This window comes from Grampus griseus (genome assembly GCF_964374135.1).
Source record: "Grampus griseus genome assembly, chromosome: 17".
NCBI classification, from domain to species: Eukaryota; Metazoa; Chordata; class Mammalia; order Artiodactyla; family Delphinidae; genus Grampus; species Grampus griseus.
The window spans coordinates 47,001,800-47,023,907 of record NC_139011.1 but is presented as its reverse complement, the minus strand read 5'-3'; the positions used below and the strand labels follow the sequence as shown (position 1 = coordinate 47,023,907).

At 39.1% G+C, this 22,108-nt stretch overlaps 1 protein-coding gene across 14 annotated transcripts in view; it reads left to right on the top strand.

Annotated features, from left to right (window-relative positions):
• Positions 1–22,108, top strand: part of LOC309835203 (uncharacterized protein) — a 125,824-nt gene that overhangs the window by 7,540 nt on the left and 96,176 nt on the right. For 4 of the 14 annotated variants that reach the window (XM_082674611.1, XM_082674608.1, XM_082674609.1 and 1 more), the window contains 2 exons: positions 6,320–6,362; positions 21,351–21,637. The exons of 2 other annotated variants lie outside the window; for them this stretch is intronic. In XM_082674611.1, coding sequence (XP_082530737.1) covers positions 6,320–6,362; positions 21,351–21,612 — 305 coding nt within the window. In that variant the 3' untranslated portion in view covers positions 21,613–21,637. Of the gene's footprint in view, positions 1–1,699; positions 1,760–6,319; positions 6,363–20,371; positions 20,985–21,300; positions 21,638–22,108 lie in introns of those variants that run through there. 8 more of the 14 variants (XM_082674614.1, XM_082674613.1, XR_014297975.1 and 5 more) reach the window with 7 other exon arrangements.

Sequence of the window (22,108 nt, the reverse complement as noted above, 5' to 3'; positions counted from 1 at the left end):
AGGTTGGGCCAAGGAGAGAGAATTTTCTCTCTTCTGCACTCAGAGAGCTAAGTGAAATATTCAGGCCTCGGAAGGAGAATCAGGCAAAGGGCAACATGCTTAATTTCATACCTTAGTGATTAAGAACAAGTCAGACAGGCTGGATTTGAACTGATTTCCGTCATGTACTGATAAAGGGATCTTAGGTGCTTTTGTAACCCCTCTGAGCCTCAGTCAACATCTGAAAGAGACGAATAACATTATCAGGACCTAGCATATAGCCTTGTTGTAATAAGTGAGTAAATCCTTTTAAAACGTTCAGCACGTTGTTTGGCATATAAACACTTAATAAAATTTAGCTTCTTTGACTACTACCGCTGCTAATATTATTAAGTAGCTGAGCAGATCCGAGGCCTATTTTTTTCTTAGATTGCACATAATCATTTGGACAGCCAGCTCACATTGATCAACCGTTGCTTATATATAAACCCCCATGAACCCAAAGGTGCTTTAACTCTCTCCCAGTCAGAGCCTGTTCTGGGGGCAGAAGCAACACCGGCACTACCCCTGTCATCTTTGCCTTTATTGTCACTACACTCGCCTGCCGTACTGAGCACTTTCTGTTTGCCAGGCACCAAATTTAGCCCTGCGTATGCACTGTATCATATAGTTCTCACACTCAGGTGGGAGACATTATCATCGTCCCCAATTTTCAGATAAAGACGCCGAGGTGTTGGAAACGTAACAAACTTGACCCACAGCAAGAGGTGGAGCCGGAGTATTCAAACCCTTCTCTCTGACCTCAAGAACCCTTAAATATTAGCATACTACTACATCCTGGTAAGAAAATCTGCTTCCAGCCACTCTGGTGAGAGTAGAAATGATTCTCAGTCCCCACATTCCTCTATTGCCCATGCCACCGTAGCCTCAGGACTAGCGGGGAAAGGAAGTGATCTCTTCAAAGAGCAGCCAAAAGGAACCTACTCCCTTCTGCCTTTTCGTAATCAACTAACCAATATTTTATTTCCTTCTTAAGAATCCCCACGTGTTCCTTTTGGTACTTAGCTTGGCCTTTTAGAATTCTGACATTCTGTACATGACTCATCCACTGTATTTCATGTTAATTTATTGAGGTCAAGTATAGGGTCTTACTCATCCTGAAGTCCAGTTATCCCCTGTCACATCTAACTCTGTTCTTTTCTTCTCGTAGGACATCTGCAGATATTTATTTGAATTTTGTTGAATTGTTCTCATCAGTAGTACATTAAAAGTTATACAGAAAGTGCTTTCTTATAAGGAAAACCATCGAAATAGATTTCTAGCTCTTTACTTTTTATAGCACTATTGTAGAGATTATAGATCTCCAGGTAATATTTTTTAGATTGAGTTCTTCACATCATCTTATTTTTACATATAATGATAAATCTGAATTTTCTCTATCAAAGCTCCGAGACTTCACTGGCTTGTAACTTAGCTTGTTGATTATGTGTTGTTGACTTTTCCATTTACAATGATATTTGATCCTGGTAAGGATGGGGCTGGGTGGGAAGGTACATCTTAGGGCCATCAATTGGTTTTGTAGAGAACTAACATAAAGATCTAAAGTCTCATCATATTTCTGCAGAACTCATGAATCATTTTATTATAATTCCATTCATTCAGGGAGTATAAAACCATTTTCAAATTGTTATTCCTAATTTGTTCATCTTCTCTTCCTTAGTCTTAGTGAGAAGAGAGCAGGCTGAATGGAAGAAAGTCATTATGACCACTGGGGCCACTAGGGTAGGCATCAGTCCCAGAGTTTTGTTTTCATCTCTCCACTATGAATATTGGCTAATGTCTTGAGTGCTTACTTGGGGCAAATTACTTAGCCGACCATGGCAAATGGATTGTGTCACTTCATCCCCTGATAGTCATACAATTAATGTATGTATTATTATGATATCCCATAATGCATATATGGAACAGAGCCTCAGAAGTAGTTATTTGCTCACCAAAATATGGTAGATGTGGAATTTGGACTCAGGTCTGATAGACTCCTAAATCACTCCTAGTGATTTTTACCACTAAATTAAAGTTGTAATACCTCTGGAGAGTAGATAGTTTCTAAAATTTCCTCAGCTCTAACGTTTTATAATTAAATTTTTGTCTGATGGCAAGCTTAACAGTTAAGATGGGTAGGAAGGAATGCCAGCCTGTTGAATGGAATTTCCCTGAAATGAGCCAGTTCACTCATTCATTCACTCAGCATGTATTGAATGTTTGCTCTGTGCAAAGGCATTTTAGGCATCACAGTGGAGTGAGCGCCCCTTCCATAGACTCTCCTGCAGCACTCAGAGAAGTCTTGGACTGGTTTGCCTGTTATGGAATGGGGCTTGGTGATAGAAGCCTGGTTTGTCCTCCACTGATAAAACTAAGACATACTCATGAGTTTAGAGGCATCTTGAAGCCGTGGGATAGTAACACACATGAATCTTACCATTTTTGCCTGGGATTAATGATATAAAGGCTTTGGATTTGGGTATGGAAAATGGGTGCAATTATGGGCGTGTTGGTTCTACATATATATGGACATCACGTGTCATCAGCCTGCAGCTACCTGCCATTCCTCACTACTCCTTCTTTTCACAAACCAAACAAGTACCTTCTTATCTCTCCTGTGGATAAGCTCTTGACAGTGGCACTAGGGCCTCCCTCAATAAGTACATCATTGGCTAAACCAGTGGTTTCTCAGATATGCTCATTGAACAACCCTTAACGTGGATTGACATTCCACTGCCTAGAATAGAATATGGTGTTCTTTAGAAATCGGGGGGAAAAAATAGGCCACCAGATGTACTTTCTTTAATTTAAATTGTTTATATATATGAACAATTGTTATATATGTGTATGTATACTTGTTCGTATATATGAATGGTTTAAAATTGAAGAGATAGATATATACACACAGACATATATATATGTATATTTAAATTTTGGCTTCTGTTAGCAAGTAGTAAATTAAATTATTAGCAGATCCATACTGCAGGGAAATAACCAATCAGATTTCATTCAGTAGCTTGCTTTTTTGTAGATTTATGGTTGTGATTTTATATCTGCAGGTATGTTTGCTGAAGAAAATATTTCTGCCACTTTACACAAAATTAAATTCATTTAATACCAATGCGGCATGTCTCAAATGTCTTAATACAGTTTTAATCTTGAATCGCATCAGAAGTATGAAATTAGAAACATACCCCAAAATCATTTGAAGATATAATTACTTTCATTTCCCTTATACTTTTGAGACTTTTGAAAAACAGGTATTTAGTTGTACTTATCTGTTTCTGTCTCTCTAAGGATAGCAAACACTGAAACACAATTCTTTTTAAAAGTCAGTATTGAAAATATATTGTCCAAGATGATCAAAACTAAGGAAGTGGCAAAGAAATTCAAAAATTTAAACTTTCAAAGGGTGCTTTTTTTGTGAATGTGTAGTACTTGTTCTTCTGAAGGAATTAATCTTTTTAAAAATTTAATTAACTTATTTTTTATTGAAGTATACTTGGTTTACAGCGTTGTGTTAATTACTGCTGTACAGCAAAGTGACTCTGTTATACATATGTATATACATTCTTTTTCATACTCTTTTCCATTATGGTTTATCACAGGATATTGAATATAGTTCCCTGTGCTATATAGTAGGACCTTGTTGTTTAGCCAATCTATATATACCAGTTTGCATCTGCTAATCCCAAACTCCCAGTTCATCCCTCTCCCACCTGCTTCCCCCTTGGCAGCCACCAGTCTATTCTCTATGTCTCTGAGTCTGTTTCTGTTTCATAGATAGGTTCATTTGTGTCATATTTTAGATTCCACATATAAGTGGTATCATGGTATTTGTCTTTCTCTTTCTGACTTACTTTGCTTAGTATGATAATCTCTAGTTGCATCCATGTTGCTGCTGCAAATGGCATTATTTCATTCTTTTTTTTATGGCTGAGTAGTATTTCATTGTATATATGTACCACATCGTCTTTATCCATTCATCTGTTGATGGACATTTAGGTTGTTTCCATGTCTTGGCTATTGTGAATATTGCTGCTGTGAAGATCAGGGTGAATGTGTCTTTTTGAATTATAGTTTGGTCTGGATATACGCCCAGGAGTGGGATTGCTGGATCATGTGGTAGGTCTATTTTTAGTTTTCTGAGGAACCTCCATAGTGTTTTCCACAGTGGCTGCACCAACTTACATTCCCACCAACAGTGTTGTAGGAGGGTTCCCTTTTCTCCACACCCTCTCCAGCATATGTTATTTGTAGACTTTTTAATGATGGCCATTCTGACTGGTGTGAGGTGGTACCTCATGGTAGTTTTGATTTGCATTTCTTTAATAATTGGCAGTGTTGAGCATCTTTTCATGTGCCTATTGGCCATCTGTATTTCTTCTTTGGAGAAATGTCTCTTTAAGTCTTCTGCCTATGTTTTTGATTGGGTTGTTTGCTTTTATTGTCATCAAGTTGTATGAGCTGTTTGTATATTTTGGAAATTAAGCCCTTGCTGGTCGCATCATTTGCAAATATTTTCTCCCATTCTGTAGGTTGTCTTTTCATTTTGTTTATGGTTTCCTTTGCTGTGCAAAAGCTTGTAAGTTTGATTCGGTCCCCTTTGTTTATTTTCGTTTTTATCTCTATTGTCTTGGGAGACTGACCTAAGAAAACATTGGTATGATTTATGTCAGAGACTATTTTGCCTGTGTTCTCTTCTAGAAGTTTTATGGTGTCATGTCTTATGTTTAAGTCTTTAAGACATTTTGAGTTTATTTTCGTGTATGGTGAAAGGATGTGTTCTAACTTCACTGGTTTATATAAGGCTGTCCAACTTTACCAACACCACTTGCGGAAGAGACTGTCTCTTTCCCATTATATATTCTTGCCTCCTTTGTCAAAGATTAATTGTCAAAGATTAACTGAGGTGTGTGGGTTTATTTCTGGGCTCTGTATTCTGTTCCATTGATCCATATGTCTGTTTTTGTGCCAATAGCACACTGTTTTGATTACTGTGACTTTGGAGTACTGTCTGAGTCTGGGGTGGCTATGCCTCCAACGTTGTTCTTTTTCTTCAGGATTGCTTTGGCAATTCTGGGTCTTTTATGGTTCTGTATGAATTTTAGGATTATTTGTTCTAATTGCGTGAAAAATGTCATGGGTAATTTGATAGGGATCGCATTAAATCTGTAGATTGCTTTGGATAGTATGAGCATTTTAACAATGTTAATTCCTCCAACCCAAGAACATGAGATGTCTTTCCATTTCTTTGAATCATCTTCACTTTCCTTTATTAATGTCTTACAGTTCTCCGCGTATAAGTCTTTTGCCTTCTTGGTGAGGTTTATTCCTAAGTATTTTATTTTTGGGGTTGTGATTTTAAAAGGCATTGTTTTTTTACATTCCCTTTCCGATATTTCATTGTTGGTATAAAGAAATGCAACCAATTTCTGTATGTTAATCTTGTATTCTGCTACCTTGCTGAATTCGTTTATCAGTTGTAGTAGTTTTCATGTAGAGTCTTTAGGATTTTCTCTATATAGTATCATATCATCTGCATCTAATGACAATTTTACCTCTTCCTGAAGGAATTAATCTTGAAGTTCTACCAAGACTTTTGGAATACCTGTTTTAATGAGCCACTACTTCCTGCCTGAGATTGCACTATGCACCAGAGATTCTAGAATTAGCATAATAAAACTAATAATGCAAACAACAGCAACAAATCTTCACAAACCTCCCTGGCAAGGAAGTAAAGTCCACTGGAAAAACAGACAAGTGAAACACACATTCAAAATGGCAGTGATTCTCAAACATTTATGTGCTGAAAAATCATGACAAGCATGATAACCAGGGCAATTACTAGACCCCTTCTGCAGCTGGTCAGGTGTAAGGTCCTGTAACTCTATTTTTGGTGAATGCCTCCAGGAGAGTGTGAGACAGATGTTCTCAGTTGTCGTCAACCTTTAGTGTGCATCAGATTTGCCTGAGAATATTGTTAAAACACAGATTGCTGGGCTCCAGTGCCAGAGTTCTAACCAGTTCCCAGGTGTGGCTGATATTGCTGGCCCAGGGACCACATTTTGAGAACCACCTTTCAAAACTCTGCAGTATGCGGTTGTGTGTGTTGTGAATGAGACGGGCCCAGAGAACCTAAGAAGGGCAAAGGGATTCTGCCCTAAATTAGCCAAAGGTAACAATAGCAGCTAGAATTGATTGACCCAAGAAAAAATTATAAGAACTTTACCTGCATTTGCTCATTTAATCCTTTCAGTAAGGTACATAGGTGCTACTTAGTGTTCCTCTTTTACAGGGGTGTCCAGAGAAGGTAACTACTTTGCCCACGTCCTAAACTGGTAAGTAACAGATTAAGAATTCAAGTCTCGGAAGTCTGATTGCAGAGCCCACACCTCTACCCTTTCTGCATGTAGAGAGGAGTAAAGGGTTGTCAGTGAAGCCTTCCTGGGGGCCCTGGCCTCTGAGTGTAGATAGAAGGATGAGTGGACATAAAGATCATTATTTGTGTGTGGTGGGGGTAGGGGAGGAAGTATGAGGGCTTCCAGAAGAGCCCACCCTCCCCATACATCTGCTATAAGCAAGTCTGATGATCAGGAGTCCGGAACATGAGTATGACAATGGGATACTGAGAAGGGTTCTAGAACCCTGAGGTTAGAGTTCTGGATCAGTTAGTAGGTAACAGAAAGTGAATGAGTGATTTACCTTATTTTCCACGGGTAGCAGGAAGTTTGGAGATAGTCCCTCTAGCGTTAGTCCAGCTGCTGAAGGGCATCACCAGGGGACTGGGTTGCTTCACTCTTCCAGCTTCCACATCTCTAGCATGTCCACATAGCTTCAAAGTGACCCCAGAATCTCCAATAGTGTTCCAACAATTTGGGCAGGAAGAAAGAAAAGGAAAAAGAAATTAAGTAAGAAAAAAAAGGCAGTGTCTAACTCAGAGAGCAAATTTTTTACCACAGTTGGTCAGCAGACTTGCACTTAGATCTCATCAGCTCGGATTTTAAACTGGCCACCTTAGCCTTAAGGATAATGGGGTCTCCTAAACCAGGGCTCTGGTAGTAAGGAATAAGGAGAGAGTGGTACTGATTAGCAGTGCCTGCTGTCCCAAACAAATATTATCCCCAAACTATTTTTTTTATCCTATATTTTACTTTAAAGAATGGAGGGGAAACATTATGTATCTGTAAATAGCCTTTTAGAAAGGGTACAATTATATAGTTATACAACCCCCTGGAGGGCTCCTTTCTTCTAAAATCTCTTTAAAAACTGTTCAAGGTTAAGGACATTTTTAACTTAATTTAGTAACTTGCGGTCGATTATCTTGGAATGACATCCTCTCTCTGCAGATGTTCTGTCAGGCTTTAGAAAATTCTAGAAGTGGACAGAGAAGTGTTATGGTACATGTATTTGCAATATGCACGTCTTTGAAATGAAATCCATTTAGGGACCAAAAGGCATTTCATGTCTTTGCTATACATTTTCACATATTTGCCTTTCCAGAATTCCTTTGAGCAAATCTGTTAGATGTAACCCATCCGTTTCTCCCATCTGAATTCTTTATTACTAAACATTCTTCAGTATGCTCTCACTCCCCTCTGTCAAAGGCGTTTCTCTGGGTCCTCACCCTTCTTATCTCATATGTGAATGCGTATCTTAAACTGAAGCAACAGTCTGCTATGACTTCTCCATAACTTGAAGAACCTGTCTTTGTGGGAAAAAAAATAGACTTACTAACTTAAAAGGTAAAATGCGTGCAATGTTTCTGAGAATTAAAAACTAAGATAAAAACATAAGCAAGGGAAAAAACTTACAGTGGATCCTTTTCAAATACTTTATTTTACAGAGAAGGCAACTGAGGTTTAAAGCAAAAATGCGTTAGTTAGACACTAAATAATAAACCTTAAACCTCAGTGGAGCAACACGTGGACAGTTCATTTCTCACTCACTCAGGAGTGTAGTATGGACTTTGGTGGTCTGAGGGTCAGTTTTCTGCTCAGTTATTCAGGGACCCACCACCTTCATCAAGTGGCTCTACGTTCGTCCTAAAAAGGAAAGGAGAGAGGAAGCTGCAAGCTACAATTATCAACTCGTTATCCTTCAGACATAAACTCTTCAGGTCACCTCTGGTCACATTCTTTGGGATAGAACCATACCCAGATGCAAGCGGAGATGGAGAATGTTGTTCCTATCTTGGTCCTAGTGATGCCTCTACAGGCTGGAGGAGCTAATTAAAGTGTAGTCAACAGCTCGTTGTTTCTGCCACAATGAGTGATTAGCCTAAGGCTGTGGATTAATTATGTGTGTGTGTCACATATACATATAATACACACAAACATATATATGTGTGTGTATATATACATTTTTTAGCATGAGTTGACACATGGGGCTTCTGCCGTATCAAGAGTACAAACTGCCTCTTGTTGCTTTTTCTTAATTGAAGTTGACTACTACTATCTATTTCCCTTCATTTTGCTACCTCCCGCCCCCCGCCTTTCAGTATTATATGAAAATTCTGAAAGAAATAATTTCAAAGTTTCCAGTGCTTTTAAAGGTAATAGAATACTCAGACCTTAACAATTTTCCTGTGTGAACCTTTTGCCAGACTAAAATGTTAACTTATGAAAAGTAAATTTAGATTGATACAAAAGAGAAAATAAGCTGATTTTTTTTTTTTTACACAAATACCCTGAGCCAGGGTGGAAAATAAATGGAAAACTGGAGGAATTTAGATCCCTTTGTTGTAAATTTAAATAATTTTAATTGTAAAAATAATACAGGCTCATTGCAGAAACTCCAAAATTGAAAGGATTTAAAGAAAAAAGGAAAAATAACTCAAAATCCCATTTCTGATAAATCATCTCTGTAACATTTTTGAGGGTATCTTTTGAAACTTTTTTGTGACGGGGTGCATATAAATACAATGCAAGTATAAAATACCTTTAATTATTATATCAAACTACAAAACAGTTCTATAACATTTTTATTTAGTAATATAAGTATGATTACTCATCACCTAATAAAAATCTGCAGCATCATTTTTAATGGTTGAACAGCATTCTATTATTTATTTAACCAGTCCCTACTGTTCAACATTTAGATTATTCCTGTTTTGCTTTGCTAAACAATGAGACAAGCATCCTTGTTCATATGTCTTTGAGCATTTGTTTATTTCCTTAGAATGGACTTCTAGAACTTGAATGGCTGGTTGTCAGTTCTGGTACATACTGACATATTGTCTTCCAGAAAGGTTACCGTGCTTTTTATTTCTACCAAGAATTTAACATCCAATGTGGTTTCTTACACACACTCATCAGTACCAGTATTATCAATATCAATACCAGTATTATCAAGTTTTTTAAAACTTTGTCATTCTAGTCAGTAAAATATGACACCTGAATTATTTTATTTGTATTTCTTTAATAATAGCAAGGTTGAACATATTTTCATACCCTTATTGGCTGTTAATACTTTTTAGTTTGTGACTTTAGACATCTAGTTTTCATCGATGTATAACAACCTTTTATATATCAATGTGTTTATTTTGTTGTTTGTTGTAAATGCAATTTTTTTCTCTTCATTTATTTTTATTTTGTGTGTGTTGAACTTCTTTAATACTGTCAAGTCTATTCAAAAACCCTTTAATGAACACAACAAATGTGGAAAATCAGTCATTCTCCTGCATTTTGTAATCAATGTATTTCCTTTTGGGCAGTATGGAAATGTAAGTTCTTATTTCATCTTATGGTTGGAAAGAATCTATTCCCTCGGAAAGGGATTATAGTCTCCATGATGCAGTAATGGGAGATTTTATAGGGTAGGCAGGGTCTACAGAAGAAAAAACCCTAAATCACACTCCATTGGTGGTTGCCTTATTTATAAAAATGGCATTTGAGGTTGTGTGACTGCCATCAGGTAAGCAAAATTAATTTTTAGCATGAAGTACTCCTATCAGCAAGAACAGCCTAGGATAGGCTAGCAGTAAGAAGTGAGGGGTTATGGGATTGGGGCATAGCCTCTGTTTCCTCCAATGCAGCTGGAAATTTAAACTCTGGGGCTCCTGCTTGATCCAATCAGCCCAGCTAGTATGTGTTGCCAGGTAGGGTGAATAGACTCAGAAGTACAAGAGCTCATCCTTGGTCCCCTCTGGAAATGAGCAGAGAATACTGTGTCAAGCAGAGGTGATCAGTCCATGGTCTGGAGACTTGGATCTCCTCACATAGTCCTTAAAGTCAGGGTGAGACAAAATGCCAATACAAATTATATTGATGACAGTATCAATGAGGTGACATTGAGTCCTTTGACCCAACGTGTGTCTGCAGTGTGCCATCCATTAGTAAATGGGCAAAGCCATTTGACAGATCTATCTGATACAATGAATGAATCTGACACTCATAGTTTGAAAAACTGAAACTGTATCCATTTGTCAAGAACAGTGGCTACTTGTTCTGCTTTATTCCCCCTGGTAGAACTAGGTAACATTGCAGGCAGGCAGTAAGACGTTCCGGCATTTCACCCTGGAGTAGCCCCAAAACTGAAGAAGCTGTCTTATCGGTAGTTAGCTCCTTGTCACCAAGAATATTAAAGTAGATTTGTATGATTAGCAAATTAAAGAGACTGTAGTGCCTACCACTACTGTATTCACTAAGGCACCCAAGTTATTCTAAAGAAATCCTAATAATACATTAGGACCATTTTGAATATTTTTATTTGATTAGCCGTATCTTCTAGTTATACCATCCATCACCATTTTGACCACTGAAACTTGGCCTTCTTTTCTTACAGCCTAGCCCTGTGGTCTTGGGCTAATCACTAACCTGCTTAGATACAATTTTCTTCTCTATGAAATAGAAACAATATTATATGCTTTGAAGGACTGCAGGAAGATGAGCTGTAATGTTTATCAAGTTCCTAGTAAGTAGCCTGGCCCATAATAAATACTTGGCTAATTGTAGATGTTAGTTTCATTTTTAGTTTTATTTCCAAACATTGCTCTTTACTTTTGGAACTCTAAAATTTGTTTTGAGAGTGGAGGACTTGTTGTTTGGATTCCTCCAACACTCTCTGTATATTCTGTACTTCTATCCCTACATCATTTATATTAATGGAATAAATGATCTTTGGTGTGGTGATTCCAAGGTGACGAGGAGCTAAGTGGAGGTTCCGTATACACCTGGAAGTATGGATTTTCATGCCCAGTGCAAATGTGGGAAAGGCATTATTCCCACATTATAAATGGGGTAAAGACCTCCAACTTGAGGAGACTCTGGGTTGAGAGATGAGAGATCCTACAGGGTACCACAGGGGCTTTTATGTTCTGTAGCAAGACTTTGCACCTTATACCCTTGTAGTTAGAAGTAAAGCATACCACATAACTAATATCTAGTAAGCATTAGAGTTAGAATAGCTACCATTTAGTTAACGTTTCCTTTGTGTTAAGCATTTTACAGTTACAACATATGGATGGATACTATATTGTAATGGTTAAGAGTGTAGTTTTTTGAGCTAGATAATCCTGGATTGGAATCTCATCTTTATTACCTCTTTTTTTCCTGTTTTATTGAGGTATAATTGACAAAATTGTGAGATAGTCAAAGAGTATATCATGATGATTTGATATACATATGCATTGCAAAAGGATCCTTCCCATCACGTTAATTAATACATCTAACAGCTCATGACACCTTTTTCCTTTTTTTCTTTTTTGGGTGAGAACACTTAAGTTCTATTCTCTCAGAAAATGTTAGTTATACAATACAGTATTATTGACTGTAGTAACTATGTTATACAGTAGATCCTCAGACCTTATTCATCCTGCAGCTGAAAGTTTGTACCCTTTTACCAGTCTTCCCCTCTTTTCCCCACTCACACCCCAGCCCCTGGCAACCAGTTTTCTACTCTGTTTCTATGAGTGTGGCTTTTTTTCTTTTTAGATTCCATATATAAATGATATCATTCGTATTTATCCTGTCTGGCTTATTTCATCAGCATAATGCACTCCTGTTTCATCTATATTGTCACAAATGAAAGGATCTCCTTCATTTTTTTAAGGCTGAATAATATTGCATTACCTCTTAAATGAGTGACTTTTGGTACATTGTTTACACTTTCTAAGCCTCAGGGTTTCTTTTCTTCTGTAAAAAAAAAAAAAATATATATATATATATATATATACTAACAGGTTATTTTCTGATATGTGGAATGTTTGTTGAATCAACAAATATTTAGCTGAGATCATAAATGTGACACTTAGCACTATATTAACATTTATTAATACTCTCCCTGTTAATTTCTACAGTAAATTGTATAATAAGTAACAATAATAATAGTACTACTAGTAGTTTTAGAAAATGCATAGGATGTGCCAGGCATCATATACTGTACTACCCTCCTTCATGTGTACCACAAGTTACATGTGGATATCATCTTCCACGTTGTTTCCTTTAGAGAAAATTGAAGCTCAGCAAGATTGAGTAGCTTGCTCCAGATGTGAACTCAGGTCTGAATCACTCCACATAGAGGTTCTTAATGACTCCATGTCTTTAATTCCACATCTGCATTTGTTTGTTGTTGTTGTTGTTTTCAACTTTTCAAGCATCTGATCTGAAATTCCTTTCTCTTTGGGGAATTTTCCACTTTGTGGGTCTTGGTGAGAAACAGAGCCTTCCTCTCGTTATACAAGCTGAACATGTCAGGTACACTGTTTACTCACATGCTCAGTCTCCCTTACAGATGGAAAATAGTCGGGCGACCTCGGGTTGGCCAACTGCACCCCTCTCTTGGATTTTGAATTACAAATAAATGATGTAAAGAAGCAAGGCCAGCAGTGCTGGGTCAACCTCCTGTTTCCTGTTCCTGCTTGGTAGCAAGGCCAGCTAGGACTTATAACATCACTTTGGCCTGATCCTATAATTGCAATAGCATAGCCTTGGCTTTCGGTTGTTTCGTCTGCTTGTAGTTACTGAGGCCTAACCATAAACTTCCAAAAGTTTCCTTTTCTGCTCAAATTAGCCGTATCTGGTTCCTGATGATTACAAATAAGACCTTTCCTGATATACAATGGTGACCTACTTATCCAGGCAGACGTAACATCGTCCTGGCAGGGACAGAGGGCAGGCAAGTTCCTTGAACAGCTGAACAAGAAGAAAAAGACCTAAGAAGGAAGAATTGAAGCCAGTTCTGCTTGTGCTATAATTCTACCCGCAGCTGCCTCTGTTTCACAGACCACATGCTGAGGACCATGTCCCTTCCCCTGTAACAGAGGAGCAAAGTAGACCCAGGCCTTCCAACCCAGAGACCAGCTGAGCTGTACCGTGGGCAATCTAGGATGTGAAAGACTTCACTCAATGTCTTTGTCACTTGACACATTGCTCCTCTCTTTGGGAAGTAGCTTCTTTGTGTGACAAGAATGTGCTAAACCAACAGTTAAGTGGACAGAGGTGAAAGATGCCAAAATTAGCTACAGAAAAAAAGGCGTAAAGACTTGTATTTTCTGTTATTTGAAGGTGTTAAGACCCCACATAGAATATGAGTCCTTTAAAGGAGAGTTGTGAATGGCCCAGGGAATGTTGAATTTCCATGTGGCAATATGTTCGTGATCGGTCATGATGATGATGATGGTAGCATCAGTAGCATTTATCAGTGTTTCCTGGGTGAGAGGCACTTTATCATAATGACCTTTTATCCCCATGACGACCCTGTGATGTAGGAAATACTGTTTCAGCATCTTCAGGGTTTTTTGTTTTTTTTTTTTTTATAATCAGGAATTTACCCTAGATCACAGTTGGGTGGTAGAACGACCAGAACTGGACACTAGCCTTTCCTGAATTCCCAGAGTGTGATCTTAGCAGTTGTATTGCCTGATGCAGAGCCATGTAAATGTTGCCAAAGCAATGAAACGTGTACCTATTTCTAACAGATTCTAACTCAGAAGCTCTGGGGTTAAGTGCAGAGCAGTTGAGTGTGATTGTCTTTACAGACAGTAGATAACTTAAGAGAAGTTGTTTAAAAGTATATTTGCATATTGCACTACACTGTCATATCTGTGATTGGTTAGCTATTGAGTAACTAACACAAATCCCAGTCCCATCTCTAATCTCATTCATCTCTTGTATGATATTTGACCTAATTGAGGCAGATTTTTTTTTGTTCTTCCCCACAAACACACATCGAACATCCAAAACATGCTTACCATTTGTGAGCATATTCTCTTAGTTATTTAGGAGTTGAGTAAGAGTGAGAGAGAAGGGCTTCCCTGGTGGCGCAGTGGTTGAGTGTTCTGCCTGCCGATGCAGGGGACGCGGGTTCGTGCCCCGGTCCGGGAAGATCCCACATGCCGCGGAGCGGCTGGGCCCGTGAGCAATGGCCGCTGTGCCTGCGCGTCCGGAGCCTGTGCTCTGCAACGGAAGAGGCCACAACAGTGAGAGGCCCGCGTACCAAAAAAAAAAAAAAAAAAAAAAAAAAGAGTGAGAGAGAAAAAGACACAAAAATATGAAATACGGTCATCATGTTTTTAATAACCTTTACGTTGTTAATCCCTCTTAGCATTTACTGCCATTCACTCATTTGTATTATTTGGGGTATAGCAGTTTATTCACACAGCATTTTTACATATGGCTTATCATTTGTATTCTATTTTAATAACACTAATAATTATAGACTATTGACAAACTCATCAGACCCTACATATTCATTTCAAAATCATGAAAATAAGGTGGAAAATGAGGTGTAAAGTGGAAAATCTATGTGTACGTTTTCATTGGTGGAATGAGGAGCTACCTGAATATATCACTCCTTTAGCTTTTCCTTCAAATGGTGCACTTTTTCCTCCATGCATAGGAGTCCCTTCCATTAGGTAAACAGTAGTCTTGAGGGCAAACCTCAGAAGTAGAAACGGGAGAACTTTTCAGTTATGGTAAAATCAAACATATTTTTCTTCAGTAGTGAAAAAAAAAATTCTTCATGAGAAGTTCAACCACCGTGAGTTCCATGGTGAAAAACTTTCCACTTATAGATGCAACTTCCCCCAGAATTCTGAGAAATGTCGGTAGTGGAGAGGGGTGTTGCGTACACCTGTTTCATTTCCCTCTGACTTTTCCTTCTCCTTTCTCTATTGACGTTAAAATCTATAGTGGAAGCACATAGTAAGCAGTCTAGGGCAATTGATATGACATTTGATCTAAATCTCCAAAGTCTATTTTAGATGGGGATGCTATGAGAGTCACAGGAGGGGAAAAAATCTAGAATTATTCTTATGTGATCAAATGTACTAAAATAACAAAAGCAAATCTTATTTCTAGCTAATAACATAGCATTCCTTATGTGATGTCATATTATGGCAGAAAAGAAATATATGCATCTATTTTCTTCTATATTAAAACTGCTAAGGAGTGGGGACCAATGAACTAAATCAATTGTTTTGGGTTCAAGTTGTAGCTTTTAGTAGCCATCCTTCTTAGCAAGTTTTCAGAAGCAAATGTAGTTCGTTTACTATCACCACTAAATGTGCAGTTGTGTAGATTTGTGGAAAAAAGTATTATCAAATATATATACTTTAAAATGATTTGTGTAAATTTATCTATTCATATTATTATTCTCCCCAAGTAAATCAAAATATACTATATACTATGTTTTTCTTCTATAGCTTAAAAGGGGAATGTATGTTGAAACTTATTCAAATATTTATTAGGTGTCTACTAAGTGCCAGGCACTTTACTAGGCAGTAGAGATGTTGTATTAGAGGTGGAAAATGTCCTTGACCTCCAGAACTGATACGCTTGTAAGAGAAATACTGGGTCAAACTAAGTCAAGTTTCTTTGCTACAGAGCTTTTTACGAGTCTTGAGAATTATGAGTCTCTGATAAGGAGATGTAGTGGACAACAGATCCCAAATTTATTTGAATTCTTTTCCTTCATGGACTGTCTCACAGGATTTATGATCCACTGAACACACCTTGAGAGACACTAGTATTCTGCAGTGGTTAGTTAATTGTTTTCTATTAAACAACTATATACTGAATCCATGATATTATTATCTGGATTTTTTGGAGGATACAATGATGTACATGGCCACTGTGATGATAAGGGGGTCCAGTTTAGTTAAGAAGAGAAACCACAGGAGCTGTAACTTAATGTAACAAAGAAATACACACACATATACATATATTTATATGTAAATTACTATTTATATAGTATACAATGTCTTGTGAAGAAGATAAGAGTTGTTTGTAACTTGGGATCTCACAGGAGGTTTCACAGAGAAGGTAGACCCTGAGCTGGGCAGAATTTCAGTAAGTTAATTTGGTTCTGACCGTACGATAAAATCAGGTATTTGCACTGGTCAATCTGACCTTGATGGAACAGCATTCCATTTGCAGGGAATGGTGTGATCAAACATGCAGTGGTGGAGATTGCCAGATGGTAATATTCCAGTACCTGGAAAGTGTTGGAACATCTGCTTTCTCCACGGTCTAGAAAAGTGAATCTCAAGTGAAATGCAAGTATAATGGAGGCCAGTGCTCTTTGCTTTGTACACTGCTTTGATTCTACAACATGCAACAATGTAGTGATCTGTTTCAGATTGTCATTATTCGAGAGGGTTCTTAGTAACAGGAGTGGAAAAGGAAGACCTCTCTTCCTGTGTTTCTGCCCTATGCTCTTAAGCCAGAAAAGGTACCAACATCACTGACCTGACCTTGTCTCAGGTATCTATCAGGATCTACTAGAATCATTCTAGTGAAAGGTAACTAGACGTCCAAAGGACTTAAAAGATACACTATAACTTTTGTATACTTAATATACCTGGTGAAACAAAAATGTCACCTGAGTGATCCCCTTCCCTAGAAATACCAGTATGTTTTTCCAGTGCATGGCAGAACTTTGCAGGTAAAACTGGGATAAAGGTGAAGAACAGTCTTAAAATTCTAGTCCTTGAACAGCACCTAACACACAACAGGTTTTCAATAATCTTAGCAACAGTATTCACAAATAATGACAATCGGCGTAACTGCTCTTTTGTGCCAAAATACATTACCATATTACTTTTTTTCCCTTCAGCTTTACAACTTGGGTTCTATTATTGTTTCCATTTTACAGATTAGGAAAGTGAGGCTCAGAGATGCTAAGTCACTTGGGCAAGGTCACAGAGCTTGTAGGAGATAAACCTGCACCCTTACTGTTGGATCCTACAAAGCAGACCATAATTTAAGTCCTTCAAAATATACCTCAGAACATTTGAGTAAATTAATGAATAAATCCTCCTAGTCAGACTGACCAGATCATTATATTAGGTTCAGCTGTAAGTGGAGGAAAGTCATAATCATAGTTGGACAGTTAATACAGTAATTTACTTGCTTTGAATTTTCTAAATGATGTTTAGCTGGTAGTTTCATGATGATAACCATCGAATAAAAACAGGCATATTTTGGTGTTTGGAATAAGATCTCATATTGAGTAAAATACATATTGATTCCTAGACCTATATGATGTGAGTAACAGATGACATTGAGATGCCATCTAGAAGTACTCTTGTGCAGTTCATCATGTCAACCCAGCTAATAATTTTAGAATGTTCAGAGTGAATAATATATGCAGCCATAAAGCATATTTATAATCAATGCAAATAATATTTTTCCTATGCTAAACCCAGAGTTAAGTTATAACACGCATCTAAGATTAATGGGCCATTTTTTCTTCATCACTTTGCTAAATTATTTCGTCTGGAAACCATTCAGAAGGTTGCGAATTGGAGCTGAGCAGTAGTAGTGAGACTGTGCCTCTGATGATGAAACTATTTCCACCCCGACCCCTACTGCTCCCTTCTTGGGAAAGAAGGCAACATTTCTCCTAGAAAAAGTCACAGGTTTATAAGCTGGCTTGTATAATACGTTTGGAGGAAGAGTGTGTCTTTTAAGCAGAGCCTATCTCAGCATATAAAATAATTTTTACCTACCATTTAATGAAATTAACACTCACTTTGAGGCTAGGTCTTTTGCCATTTGACTCCTGGATCACGTCTATGGATATATTTTTTTCTTGAGACGAAGTGTGAACCCAATATAGTATCCATCATTCAGTCTATCTAGCTGATGTACATCCTCTGAAGTACAAGCTCCGTGAGGCCAGGCACTTTATCTGCTCTATCAGTGTAGCCCTGATGCCTAGTGTCTAGCTTTTGGAGATTCTTAATAAACATTTGTACTGAATAAGGTATGTATATGGTGAGCAAAAGTTGGCTTCCCATTTTACAGTCAAGAGTATCCCACTCATGTTCTGTGAACACTGGATAGCAGAATCTTACTATGTTATTTTTCTGTTCCCTTTGCAAGTTTCCTGAAAGGGCATTCCTGTCCTTAGAATGTCCATCTCCTCCCATCTTCCTGGAGAATAACTCTTCTTTCTTAAATACTTAGTCCCATTACTGACTCTTTAAGATTGAATTTATTACCTCCTTACAAACAGAAAAATGCAGTGCTGTTTTTTTTTTTTTGGACATTTATCACCAGAAAATTATTCTAACACTTGAAATTCTGGACCTAAAATGCCTGGACTAGTGGTTCTCGAAGTCTGGTATCCAGACCAGCACATCAGCTGCATGTAGGAATTTTTAGAAATGAAAGTCTTGGGCCCTGCTCCAGACCTACAGACTCAGACACTCTGGGGGTGGGGCCCACTACCTGTTTCAGCAAGCTCTCTTGGTGATGCTGATGCATACTCAAGTTTGAGAGCCACTGCTTAGACCTAGAACTTAAGGTTTAGGCTTTGGACAGATCTGAGTCCTAAACACTACTGAGACACTGGAGTGACCATGAGCAAGTTACTTCTGGGAACCTCTTAGCATCTGTGTGCCTTGCTTAGCTAATAGTGATTTTAATTACTTAGAATAATGCACACGGTGTACTCAAGAGAGTAACCAAAGCATGCTTTATGTTTCATAAATTCTAGCTGTTTACCATTATCATCAATCAGAGCTTACTGACACATCCTGAAGACGTTCTTCTAATAAGTGTAATAATATGGTTTGTAAAATTAACAGCTTAGAAGAGCATATTACAAAGTTCATCAGACAGGGTCTCAGCAGGAAATCAGGGGTACATCAATAAGGATAAATTGAGCCCAATGTAGAGAATCAAGAGATAGTGTAGTGCCCTGGGTTCAGTAAAAGTGTGGCTACTTTATAGGAGATGAAAGAGAAAGGAAGCCTTGCTGGAGAGAGAGTCCTCCCCAAAGATGCTGTGACGCCCCCCAGAGAAGCACTATATGTTAGTTGGGGGATGCAGCCAACTCCCAGCAATTTGGCAAGAATTAATACCCTAACTTCACTCCCCTCCTTCGTTCCCTACAATCTTCTATTGGTACTCTTCATTGGTGAGCCAAACGGAAGCCAGAGCAAGGACACTTACTAAGATAGGCCATGCAAGCCATCCATATAGAGTTGGGTGGAGAAAGGATGTGGAAGGGCAAATAGGACATATTTCCCACAGGTGGTGAGCGAGCTGTAAAATCACTCACCCTTCTAACATCATTGTCATTGCAGGAGCACGGAGGAGCAAGTGGTTAGTTCTGACTTGGCAGATCCAGGAGACTGCAGGACAGAACTGGTATATGAGTTGGGCTTTAAAGGTAGATTTGAATTTTAATGGAGAGTATGGAGAAAGAAATGGTGAAGAACCAAGGGAAAGGGAGATTCATTGCAAATGGAGAAAAGAAAAGTGGCATAAAGACAAGAAAAGTCAAGACTTATGGAAGAGATAGCAAATACTCTGCGTGTGACTGGAGCAGAGAATGGGTAGACGAAGGCTGGAAGTTAAGATGAAGTCATCCTTGAATAACATTAAAGTTTCCTCCTTTAACCTCAATTTCCACCTTCTACTCCCTTCACTAACATTGGAAAATTAAAAGTGAATTTGACTGGGTTGGTGGCAATGGCAGTATGAAGCAAAGAGAGGAGAATAAGAGTAAAAAAATTAGTAGTACCTTGGTGAAGCTGGGTAAATGATGGGTGGTGGTGTCACGTCAAAGCATGGGCAAGTGATTGTGACAAATACAGGCTTATTTCTTGACTATATGACTTCAGTTAAGGTACTTAAGCCCTCTAGGCTGCAGTCTCCCAACCTGTAAAATGGGGATAAAACCTCGCTTCCTCCAAGGTTTCTGTGAGGATCTAATGAGCAATGGAAGTAAGAGTTGAGTCCAGTAAACAGTTTTTAATACATATAAACTAATGTGAGGATAAGGGTAAGAATACTTGCTATCATTTATTGAATACTTATTATGTGTCCAATATTGTGCTAGTCTATTTACATATCTTTTCTCACTTAGCTTTCTTTTCTCTTATCTGCCTTTCTATAGGCAAGCGATAACTGATGGCTCAGTTATGAGGAAACGCAGTTGTGAGGAAAATGTACCAGAAAGTTAATTCCTAATGGATCTGTCAGCCTTAAACAGAGCATGTCTGTGCTAAAATGTGTAAAATATCTGTGCTAATACTACTCAATTGGACAAGTTTTGATAAAGTATTAATGAATAGGCATAGACAGCTTGGAGCTTTTTGGAGGGTATGTGGTAATATTAGTATTGGTGTGATGACTTTTGAAAGTTCTGTGGCGTATAGAAGTCAAAAAGAAGACCCGGAAAGGGGGAAAGCTCTCTCTGAAAGTTATTGGGGAAGTCTGGCTAGTAAGACTCCAAAAGGGAGAATCAGTAAGAGGCCAGGTTATTCATAGGCCTTCTAAGAATGTGTCCATGAGAAATATTTACAATGATTGGATGCCGGAATAAAGGAGAACACTGGCTCCACAAATGGTAACTTATTTTACACAAACAGGCTAATGATAAAAATAATGAAAATCTGATGGATTTTTGAGAGTTTCATTGACCAAACTGAGACAAAAGTGCATAACAGCTAGATGCTCATAGTTTTAATCAGTTCCCTTTGGAGTCAAGCAAAGATAGCACCTGAAATGGTAAGGGACGTTTATGCAAGGTCACAAAGATTTTTGGTGGTGCATTTGGGATATAAACCCATTTCCGTAAGAATTCTTTCAGAAGTCAAATGTTTTCTTGTCAAAAATAGCATGAACTTACTTCCAGGAAAAGTTCCTAAGAAAAAATAATTTCAGTAATGAAGAACACTGATGTAAGAGTTAATTTAAGAACCCAGAAATAGAGGTAAAGAGTAAAGCAATTATGGGTTAAGAGTCTGCATAGGCAGAAGGAGCGGAGCGGCTGCTGCTCAATGGCGGAAAAGCCGCCGGTGTTCTGACCAATTCGTCCCCCTAGCAGTTGCGGGGGAGTTTCCTGCCGGCGCGGCTGGAGTCTCTGTTTCTCAGGGTTCGGTGGCTGGAAGGTGCTCCAGAGAGACGAGGCTGCGGCGGAGGAGGTGGCGGCGGCCGAATCGGCAACGGCGCCAGGGTGGAGAGAAGGCGGCGGCGGCGTGCGGGGCCCAACGGTGTGAACAGCCCCGGAGGCGGCGGAGGCGGTGGCCAAGACCCCGAGGGGGAAGCGGCGGCTGAGCCAGGGTCGCGCCTCCGTTGGAAGCCTGGGCTGAGTGCAGCAGAGGGGTTCTGCGGCGGGCGCGAGCGGACGCCCTAGACCTCGCCTCCCTCCCTCGCCCCAGGTAAGGCCGCTGGGCGCCCCGCCGCAGGGGGAACGGCTCGCGAAGCCCCGGACCGTTTTCGGGGTGCCACCGAGCTGCGGCCGGAACCTCTCCCCGCTTAATCCTCGCCTCTTTCCCTCGGCCGCGGAGCCCAGAGGAGCGGGACGCCGGGCCTGGCTCCTGGCTAGGCCCCTTCCCCAGCCGCCGCCTCCGCGCTCGGCCGAGGCTGGGAGAGGCTCGGGGCAGGAAATTTTAGTTTGCTCCAAAGCCTGGAAGTAAACTGCTTGTCCCTGTTCTCTGCGAGCATCTCTTTCACCTGAAAGCACTGGGGCTACTCCAGGCCGTAACTCGTCCCTTCCTGGTGCATGCCTGTTTGAAAACACTACCTTTCCCATTTGTTTCCTCATTAGCTTCTGCCTTCCTCTGCGCTCCATTTCACTTCCTCGTTAAATCTTCTTTCTCGCTCTTCTGTCTACGCCTCTCACCACCTCC